This window comes from Leptonychotes weddellii, chromosome 15 (assembly GCF_054177405.1).
Source record: "Leptonychotes weddellii isolate Sample4059 chromosome 15, ASM5417740v2, whole genome shotgun sequence".
In the NCBI taxonomy this organism is placed as follows: domain Eukaryota; kingdom Metazoa; phylum Chordata; class Mammalia; order Carnivora; family Phocidae; genus Leptonychotes; species Leptonychotes weddellii.
In genome coordinates, this window is record NC_138383.1 from 20,748,418 (window position 1) to 20,759,557 (window position 11,140).

General features: G+C 44.3%; 1 protein-coding gene across 1 annotated transcript in view; it reads left to right on the forward strand.

Moving 5' to 3' along the window:
• KPNB1 (karyopherin subunit beta 1) overlaps positions 1–6,329 on the forward strand; it is a 28,029-nt gene extending 21,700 nt beyond the window's left edge. Inside the window, exons 17-22 of the mRNA XM_006744889.3 lie at positions 126–233; positions 623–766; positions 878–983; positions 1,659–1,773; positions 2,349–2,510; positions 3,218–6,329. Coding sequence (XP_006744952.1) covers positions 126–233; positions 623–766; positions 878–983; positions 1,659–1,773; positions 2,349–2,510; position 3,218 — 636 coding nt within the window. The 3' untranslated portion in view covers positions 3,219–6,329. The remainder of the gene's footprint in view (positions 1–125; positions 234–622; positions 767–877; positions 984–1,658; positions 1,774–2,348; positions 2,511–3,217) is intronic.
• The last annotated feature ends 4,811 nt before the right edge of the window (positions 6,330–11,140 follow it).

Below are 11,140 nucleotides of genomic sequence, written 5' to 3' on the forward strand. Positions count from 1 at the left end.
AGGGAGGGTGTTTTTTCTTCAGCTCTAGGCTCAAGTGATAAAGGACCAGCGGCTAAATAAAAATAACACCTTACCCTGTAGGTGGCCTCTTCTGTTTGGAAGATCATTTTCTTGATTCATTGCAGGTTTGTTTGGCAGCTGTGGGCTTAGTGGGAGATTTGTGCCGTGCTCTGCAGTCCAACATCTTACCGTTCTGTGATGAGGTGATGCAGCTCCTGCTGGAGAACCTGGGGGTGAGTGTCTGCACACACGGTCTAATTTACGAGTATTTGAAGAAATTTGGAAAGATGCTTAAAATTAAGTGAGAGGGAGCTGTCAGTTGCCAGAATGTTGGCTGTAGGCTCATGAAGAAGGGAATTGTTCATTTTCACAAGATGATTCTATAAAGTAAGGTTGTAAAGTTAATTAAAGGAACGCGTGCTCAATACATGAAACGGGGGGCAGGGAGGCCAGTAAAGTGCATGTGTCCAGAGAGACTTAATTTTTGTGTATGCCCTTAAGGTCTGTACAAAGCGTATTAGTAACTGTTTATTATAAATAATGTTTCTTTAACGTTTGGACAGAATATTTTGGCTTTTATTAATTTGCTCTTCTCTCTCTTTTTTTTTTTTCCCCTGGTCAGAATGAAAATGTCCACAGGTCTGTGAAGCCACAGATTCTGTCAGTGTTTGGTGATATTGCTCTTGCTATCGGTGGAGAGTTTAAAAAATATCTCGAGGTTGTCTTGAATACTCTTCAGCAGGCCTCCCAAGCCCAGGTGGACAAGGTAAGCTTCAAGCTGTCTTTTAAGTCCAGCCCTGATTGGATGAGTGGGACTTCTGACAGTCATACAGCTAAAGGCTCTTGGTATGATGGAGATTCTGTTTGTCTCTTACAGTCAGACTATGACATGGTGGATTATCTGAATGAGCTAAGAGAAGGCTGCTTGGAGGCCTATACCGGAATTGTCCAGGGATTGAAGGGAGACCAGGAGAATGTGCACCGTTGAGTATAAAACCCAATGGACTTAGTCCAGAGTTCATGTAGCCAAATGGGCTGTGTCTTCGGTTCTGTAGCTTGTGAACTAGCACCTATTGCTTAAAGGAAGCGGAGAAGGAACAGTACCCTCATGAAGAGAGAGTAGCTTTGGAAGAAGATACAGGCTTTCCTATTTCGCTCCCCCCCGCCCCCCGCTTTGTCTCACCTTTCTTGAGCATCGGAAGGGATGGGATCCAGCAAGGCTGTTGGTGCTGGTCATGATCTGCACCAACCCTGAGTGGCAGTTGTTGAGCACACACCACACATAACACACCTCCAGTGCAGTTGAATTAAAGGATTGGGAAATCATTTTCTCTTTCACCTGATGTTTCTATTATTGATTGGGGAAATATTTGTCTTTTACCTCTTTTGATATCATGGGCTTAGAGGGAGGGTTCCATTTGTTCCTTCTTTATGATTTCTGCTTGTAATAAGAGGAATGAATATCTGCCTCTTCTGTTGGTGTAAAGAATGACCTCTTAATTTGAGGAAGAATAGTTCAGTATAACTATAAGCAACTAATTCTCCAGCCTGAAACACCTGCCTGATGGGGGGGGGTGGGTAGTGTATTTGGAAATTTTGAAATGGGTGGTCCTGCCAAAGGTGGGACAGCTTCATCAGACCTTCTCTTTCTATTATAGCGGATGTCATGCTGGTACAACCCAGAGTAGAATTTATTCTGTCTTTCATTGACCACATTGCTGGAGATGAGGATCATACAGACGGAGTAGTAGCTTGTGCTGCTGGACTGATAGGGTAGGTTAAATCCTATTTCCAACAGCTGAATAGAATTTCTCTTGGAAAATGAGAAGCCCTGTGGTAAAGAACTTTGAGGGTAGCCTGGATGGTAATTACCCCCTTCTTTGATACAGATATTTCTTTAATAGAACCCAAGATGTCCTGTTTAGAGTTCTCAGAGATGATCATTCATTGCAGACCTTAGCTCTAGTCTCATTCCAGACCCTCCAAATTTCTAATTTCTCTTCGCTGAACTCTGTGGAGTTCTCAGAGGTATAGATAGCCACAGGTCTGTGTCTCCTATATTGAGGTTGGTCAACAGATTGCCTATGTTTAGGCTCTACGGAAAGTTTGAGGCATCATTAGAAGAAAGAACCATGAATTAGTTGTGGAACTCAGAGTAAGTCATCCTGACTCTTTAGACCTCAGTTTTTGCATCTGTTTAGGGAAGGTGCTGAACTTATCCCTAAAATTTCTTCCAGCTTTAAAAAGTAGGTGAATTCTAAGAGACCCAAACTAGCTTAGCATTGGCTGAAAACAGGATAGTGGGATGAGGCTGGGAGCTCATTCTCAGGTGTGTTTATTTTGCACAGGGACTTGTGTACAGCATTTGGGAAGGATGTACTGAAATTAGTAGAAGCTAGGCCAATGATCCATGAACTGTTAACAGAAGGACGGAGATCGAAGACTAACAAAGCAAAAACCCTTGCTACATGGGCAACAAAAGAACTGAGGAAACTGAAGAACCAAGCTTGGTAAGAGCTTGTCTCCACTGCCCTTTCTTTCTTTCTCAGGGAGGAGGCACAGTTTCTTCAGACTGTTCTAACAAGGGCTGCCTTTCTCTTGGTATTTTGTTTTGTACCCTTTCCCATATAAGCCTGAGGAACAAAGGCTTGTACTAGTGGAAGGGTCGGGCATCCTCAATCTTTCCTTGAGCGAAATGTTTGATTACTCATGGTGATGAAGAACAGAACTTACGGAACTAGAATTTAGTGAAGTCCCCAAATGATTTTTGGGCCCTAATAAAGTTACCGGTAATGGCATTTTGCCAGAATTCTCTTTTCTACTTTCTATTCCCTTCCTCCTGCTCTTTACTTTTTTTTTACTGCAGTGCTTTTAGACATTGTGTGGCTCTGCAGAAGATAGCCACAGTCAAGGGTTGTCTGACCCCTGCTTTCAAATGTAGTTTTAATTTATTTTCCTCTCACATGCTCATCATCTTACTCCAAAGAGCTCAGTAAAACTGGCTATTTTGAGATTTATCTTACTGTCCCTGCCACCCTCTAGTGTAGGTGCAAATGAGAAAAGGCAGTTGGCGCATAGGAAAACAAGAAAAATAATCCTCGAAAAGTTAACAGATTCATTTCGGGTTTATGAGCACTTAATTGTGGGAATCAGAGGCATTGGCTCTCCTGGCTATCTGTGATCTCAAAGTTGACCTGTTTTCCATCTGTGTTTTTAGATCTGTTACCATTGGGATGATAACCTGAGACCCCCACTGGAAATCTCCAATCTTTTGAAAAACCCGGAAGTGAGGAGTGTGCACGGATGCTGAATGTTTGGGAATGAGAGGATGAGTGAGTGAGGCTTGAAAACACACCACACTGAACATCCTGCCGCAGCCACTGGCCGCCGACAGCAGCGCTGTTAGTGAGCTAAGTAAGCACTGGCTTCGTAGAAAACCGTAACGTCGGCCATCTCGGAAAAGAGCAAAACGATGGATTTACTTGCTTAGAAAAAAAAAAAAGAAAGTTATCTCTTCCCAGGAGAGGCTAGAACTAGCTTTTCTGTCTTTCGGCCGGTGCCAAGTGGAGTGACTGGTTTGGGAGAGGAGGAGGGACTGGGTTCAGCTGTGGTGCTTTGTTGTAAAAGGCAGCCTGGCCTTTGCTACTGATAAGGAAGATGGAGCCTGGGTCTCAAGCCCCCCTTTGGTGTACCTTTGCCGCACGGTACTGTTTGCGTGCCGGCTAAAAGGAGGGTGAGGGATTCTTTACAGTCTGAGAATGAGTGTGTGTGAGTGAGGCGGTATCCACATTCTCAACTTCAAGTCATTGCAGTTTCTTTTTCCCAGAAAAAAAGGGGTTAGATGTTGCATTTCATAAAACTAACCGAAGTTCTGTCTACTGATGCAGCACAAGAGATGTGTAAAAAAAAAAAAAAAAAAGAAAAGAAAAAAGGAAAGACGCTCTTTAGGTTTTGTTTTTTGTTTTGTTTTCTTTTTTTGTTTTGTTTTTAATTATCTTCTAGGGAAAACACTGACGAATGGTCAGAGCTCCCGTATCCTGATCTTTTCATCAAGGCGCCTTTCCTAAATAATATGGTTCAACTGTGAATGTAGAAGTGGGGGGGAGGGGGGAGAAAAAGAAAACTCTGGAGTTAGAGGATCTAGAACAAATTCAGATACAGTTGTTACAAATAAAGGACGCAAACTTCAAAAACAAAAGAAAGCCACAACCCAAACAAACCAAAATTTTAGATGCTCAGAATTGGCAGCACAAAAGAAAAGTTCTCTCCTGACAGGTATCGTGGTAGTCTGAACACCCCCAGAAAATTGTGCCAAAGAGTTTAGAAAACAAATACACAATAAAAGTACACACACGTACACACACCTGCACACACAGCAAACTTCAGGTAACTATTTTGGATTGCAAACGAGGATAAATTTAATGTTCAAACAATCTGATAAAATAACCATTTGGAAACTGCTTGGCCTTCTGTTCTCTTTTATTTGATTTGTGACTACAATACGGTATTGGTCTCTTGCTGCACTTCAAAACCAACTAACCAACAAAACGCAAAAAACAAAAGTGTATATATATATATATATATATATACTAGAACTCTTGTGATGAAAATGGCACTTGGAAAGGGTTTAATTTTTCCACTGAAGGTGAAGATTAATAAAATGGTGTCAAACATTCCCCTGGTCACACACACTAATACTTTTTTGGAAGTGTGATGTGTTATGAGAACCATAAATCAGACTAAGTTATTTTCCCTTTTACAAGGGAATAGGGCACCCTGAATTTTGGTTTTAGAATCTTTCAGCAATAAGGAGGGATGTCGGTGAGCTTTGATCCCCTTTTGGTTTTGCAGTTATTAGGATTTTTTGCTGGCATTTTGAATATGCTGCTTTCAAAAACCCCAAGGAAGATTTTTAATTGCTTCCTGGTATTTGGAGGATTAAAACACAAGACCTTAAATTCCCACTTTCATATCCATTCTAGCAAAAAATGTGGGCTTACGTTTTTTCTCTTTGCCATTTTCCCTCCCCTGTCTAAGCCTTCCATTCGTAAGTGGGATTGGCTCAGTTTTGCTCATCCATATGGCAGCATCTCTAATAGCTCTTGTACAGGGTATCAGATATTGTGCCTTTTGGTGCCAGGTTCAAAGTCAAGTGCCGATCTATGAACCAGTGTACAAAAAAAAAAAACAAAACAAAAACAGGTGTTTGAAGGAAAGACTCCATGTGAATAAAGAGTTTGCACCACCTCCTAAGCCCTACTAAGAAGAGACCTGACCCTCTAATGCCTTGTTTAAATTCTAGTTGTTTCTTGAAGGAGAGGATGATACACTAACCATTCCTGATAGGTAGGGGTTGGTCAGGGCTTAGGGAGGGTGCAGGAATATTGGGGAGAAAAAAAATCTGATCATTCCTCAGTGCTACCCGTTTCTGTCCTGTGTGGGCTGCTTAGCTAGACAGCAGGAGAATAAAGTACACCAAGAACCATAATGGAAACAAAACCTTCCGTGTGTTTTGTCATGTTTTGTTCCAGGGAAGCAGTTGACAAGTGCTGTTATTAACACTTTCTCCCAGATCCATTCAGTGATGGAGGAGGAAAGTGGGCTGGTTGGACTGTGGTCTTGGTGCCTTGCAGGCATTCTACACTGGTTATGCATTTAATCCTCTCTCCCAGTTACCTTTGGCTAGTGGGCTTTCCAGAGTCTGGGTATGTTCCTTAATTGTACCACCCAAGGCAACTGGATGCAAAATGCATTCTGTCCACTCACTGGGCCTTCCCCACCCTAGTCTTGGCACATTCCTTCAAGAACGTAGTTACCGTCCGCTTGGGAAGAGGTCAGTGCAGATGAGAGGAAAAGGGGCATCGGACTAGGCTTTGGTCTCCCACAGGTGGCAGCTGCCTGTATCGATTACAATTACACTTCGTGATTCCGCTTTTCATTTTCCCGGTTCCCCTCTGCTCCCCTCCGTTGAAATGTTGAAATTTTGACTGTCAGAGGCAACTGTAATATTGCCTTAGGGACTTGTGGAGAAAGGGAGGGGGATTGCTCAGTGTAGTGTTTTCACTTTCAGAACCAAGTAATCCAGTCACTCTGATATTTAAGAAGTGTGTTCGTCTGACTTTTAAGAGAAATTTCAACTCCATCAGCTTTTGATAGCATCTTGGTTTCGAAACAACTTCAGTCTGTAATTGGCATTCAGAATGCCCTTGGCATGCCAGTCTGTGATGGCATTAAAGACCTGTTAAAACACTTGAGCCCAACTTTATTAACCAAAACTGATACCACCACCTTTATCTTCTAAATAAAGTCCGCTTTATTTTTATTTTCAACATTTTGCCGCTTCATTTTTGGTTCCACATGGTGTCACCTTGGAGGTGAAATGAATGGTTTGAAAGGAGCTGGAGTGCGCGGTGCTGGTGTGCGTGTGCGCTGGGGAAAGGAAGGAGGACACGTCGGTCTGGAAAACGGACTCCACACGGTGTGACGGGAAGTGAATGAGCGGCTGGCCTCCAGTGCGGTCGTGCGCAAGCTGTGGGGAGGAGGCTTCTGCTCCGAGTGCTTCTGGAACTGCTGGAGATCGTCTTCTGTCTTGTGCATAGTTTTCAGGCTAATCTGGTTTGTTTAATGGCTCATCCAAAATTGGCTTTTTCCGTAGCTTGCAGTGTGTATTTAATTTCTACTTCCACTTTTTTTCGCCCAGAAATTTGTAGCAGAGAGAACACTAACTTGGGATCTAAGAACTAGGTCCATTCCTTCACTCTGTTGCTTATTAGCCTAGTGGCGCCTGCAGGCTACTTTCTGGAAATAATGCACTTTCTTAGTTTATGTTGGGCAGGTACAATGAGGGCTGACCATAATTTTCTTCCCTTAGCCTCCACGTGGCCTTTCACTTTTCTGATTGCACCCCCGTCAGAAATTTTTGATCATGCATACCCCCCTGTGTTTATAAATTATAAATCTGTACTACTGTACCCATATATTGTGTAACATAAGACACAAAAATAGATATTAAAAGGCGGTTATATGAAAAATAAATACAAATAGAAGTTCTAATATTTTATTTCTATGCCCAATTTTGGAGATGACTGGGTTATAAAGGGTAACTTGTAATTCTAAGACTGCATTAAATCCTGAGTGATGGCAGTGGGCCAAGAACGTTTCTCCACCGAGGGTAACCGAGAGGAAAGAAGGTTATCAGTTCATTACGCGGGGAGGGGCTGCTTCTCCCAGGAACTTTTTTTTATCCTTTTCAATAGTTCTCCAGGTAACTCCCCATTCCCACATACCCCCTCCTCAACAAACAAAAAGAACACACACTATGAGGTTGCAGTTCCCACGTGGCCCCATCAAGGGTTCCAGCTTGACTTGTCGGAAGTGAAAAACACTAAACACTGAGAAAATGTTACATGTATTATCACTTGTCACAGCAACCTTAATGATCCCTGTTCCCGTTTTACTGATGAGAGAAGAGGTGCACACAGAATGATTGGTCAGACCAAGGTCACATGGAGCTCGAATTCCAACCCAGGTCTGTCAGATACCAGAACCCAAGCTTTTCTCACACATGCCTTAGATGCTGTCAGCATCTTAGGGACACAAAACAAGGGTCTGTGCTGTCATACGATGCGCCATCCATCTCCATAGCGCTATCCAAAAATGTATTTTAAATTGTTATTTATTGCCAGTTTTCCCAACTATAACATAAGCACCCTGATGCAGTGACCTTGGCTGGCTGTCATACCGCTGTATCCCCTGTCTAGAGCAGTGCCTGCCATATAGTAGACCTTCAGTAAATACTTGTCAGTACAGTTCGGGGAGTTTCTGGAATAACATCACTTAGCCTTTGAAAGGCAGAGTATCCAGAAGCTTGGGAATGGCAGGGCCTTGGGAGATCTGGGCTCCTAGCTCTTTCCCCGCCCCCTCCTCATTTGCTGGACGACTTCAGGCCAGCCTTAGCCTTGGGTTAATTGGAGGAATGGGAACAGGATTAGCCCAGGGTTAGTCGTTATGTTGGTGGTTATTTCATGCATTGACCCAATGCCAGGCTTGTAATCAAGCATCTTACGTAGAGGGGTAAAAGTAATCCTCTTGAGCACTAACAAAGGTACCATTTTAGTCCCATTTTACAGGTGGAGAAACAAACACGGGCTGAGAACCTTGCCGAAAGTCATGCGGCCATCAAGCAGTGCTGACCCCACAAGCTGTGCTTGTCCCGCTGCGCTGTTGCAGACCGGGTGGGGTGCAGGTTAGAGGATGAGCACAGGAGCCTCGGTTCCCCGCGAGCTTACCCTGTGCGAGCAAGGAGAGCCCGGGAGGAAGCGTTCTTGGAATTAAACAGCAAAGCCATTTGCCTTAGTTCAATAATGAGATCCACTGTACACCTTTTGACAATGGTCAAACTCTTAATTTAGGTGTCGGGAGTGACATTTTTCCCTAAGGTCAACTTCCCTCCCACTTGGAGTTTGAACCATCTCCTTGCACTCACCTGTCTTCCCGCTGAGCTAGAAGCTTTTTGGGAACCGGGGCTGGGGGAGGGGCCCCGAAAGGCCACAGGGCTGCTGAGTAAGCTCCACATCTGAACTACCCCGGCTGATCCTGGGCAGCACAGCCTGAGCGGCTCCCTCTCCCAGGTGCCCCGAGGCCAGAAGTTCCTGAGCTGAGCTCTCCTCAGTGTGAAATGTCCCTTGCGTGAAAGGGAAGTACATCTCAGCTTTGGTACCTGGCCTGCACTCTGAGTGCAGGGGGCAGCCTGTCCCCATCCAGGAGGGAGAGAGAATTAAGAAATGACTCCGGGTGAATAAGGTCTCTAGAGTGGTGCCTGTTATTTTCTGAGCACTGCCCTTCAAAATATTGTCCAGCCTTTTGAGTCTGACCTTGGGCAAAGTCTTCCCCCGTTCCTGATCCTCAGGTTCATCATGTGTAAGATAGAGATCCCAGTGGAAGAGAACCCATACAAAGTTCTCAGCACAGTGCTTCATCAGGCACTCATTACATTAATTGATCAACAACTATTAACTGACGTGCCAGGCACCGTTCAAGGCGCTGGGGATACAGCAGTGAATGAAGCAAATAAACTCTCCTTCCGATGGAGCACACAGGCTAATGAATAATAAGAAACAGTAGTATTCAAAAATCAATGTAATCGTTTTTAAAAATCCTGAAGAAGAAATCTGGGAAACAGCAGAAATGAACATGGTCATGGACAATATGAAGCACAACTAGTTATTTAAAACGAAACAAAAACTACTTCCACCCAAGCCTTGATCATTTGATTAGAGGATGTGTATGACCTCCACAGGAACTTGGAATTTGCTGAAGGAAGGAGTCTTTCCATCACCGCCCAAACCTCTGATGTGATGGAAGACCAGCAGCTGCAGGTGGAGGCCCAGGACAGTTCCACAGCAAACCCTAATTTTCTAAGGTTTAGAACCGGGGGGCTAAGGTGGCACCCAGATCCTGCATTGTCACATGTGTCTAATCAATTTTCCTGCCCGCCTGCTTCTGTTTGAGTCATCTGGGTTTTATTTTGATTCAATCTCTTTGCCGGCCACTAATACCACCTCCTCCTACTCTTTTCAGGCAAGGTTGGGACAGAAACGACAAAGTTTTTCTCCAGAGCAAGAGTCCTGGGAGTGGGAGACAGGCTCTCCCTGACAGTTTCCAAGGAGGAAATAGGCAAGGGCAACTTGGTCCTGCTTTTGCGGCCCTCTCCTACTGGGCCTGTGGGCGCCATTTAGAGATATTTCACCATTTGAGACTGACCAGCTGCCCAACACACTCCCTTCTTCCCTCCACCTCACTTCCCCTGTCACCAAAGGTTTTTACCTTTTCCTGTCTCTGCTATGATGAGCCCTGATAAGATCATGGGTGCTTAGAAGGAATTCAAACCAATCTCTAGCTTTCTCAGATGAAGAAACAGGCCTGGAGAGGTGAGCTAACTAATCCAAAGTCACACTGCTTCATTCATTTCTTCATTCAACCAAGAGCACTCCTTCTTACCCTTAAAGATTTAGCTTAACAGCCCAAGTGTCCATCGATAGATGAATGGATAAAGATACACAGACACACACACATGAATATTATTCAACCATAAAAAAAGAATAAAATTTTGCCATTTGCAGCAACATGGATGGATCTAAAGAGCATAATGCTAAGTAAAATATAAGCCAGTCAGAGAAACACAAATACTGTGTGATTTCACTCATATTGGAATTAAGAGACAAAACAAATGAGCGAAGGAAAAAAAACAAAAGGGAGAGAAAGAGACAAACCAAAAAAACCAGACACTTGGGGCACCTGGCTGGCTCAGTCCGTGGAGCGTGGGACTTGATCTCGGGGTCATGAGTTCGAGCCCCCTGTTGGGTGTGGAGATTCCTTAAAAATAAAATCTTAAAAGAAAAATGAGCAGCAGTAAATTCTTCACTTAATTGATCTATAGTGAGCAGGTACCATCAGGGCATTGGGGATATGAAGATGGATAGGATACAGTCCCTGCTCTCACAACTGTTTGGAGCAGCAGAACCAGAAACAGGGAGAATGCAATGAGATCAGGTCCAGAGTGAAGGGGTAGGGTGGGGTGGCATTTTAGGATCACTGAAACCAGGCCTAATCTCTGTTGGGCTTTTGCCACCAACTACCTAGAACCCAGGATAAACCATTTAGCTGTGATTTAGGCCTGTACCCTGAGCAGCCCAACAGCATTAAGGGTGGACAACTTATTTTGTGGAGTGAGTGCTCAGATGGGTACCTGGACCCATTACCCTTTCCAGTGAGGGAGGGTTTGCCAGGCTCACAGGCCCAGTGGTGGTCAACCCCACACCTTCTAGCCTAGCCTCTAATCTTTTGCCTGGTCTGCTTCAGAAGAGAACCTTGTGCAGCTACCCGTCGGGATTAGTGCGGCGATGGATGTCCCAGCCCAGCAGCCTTCACATACCTAGAGGACAGGTGGATTGTCCCATTTGGCTCTGAGAAAGCTTGTGCCTCAGAGACCAAGTGGCTGACCTGCCTTCCTGTTCTAGACTATAAAAGGAACCCAGCAGGAGGAGGAGGAAGGAAGCCAGTTAAAAATCCCCCTCTTTGTAGAGAGAGTCCACAGCCCCTGCTGGCTCTCCCAAGAGGCCAAGCTCACCCCTAAATCCAA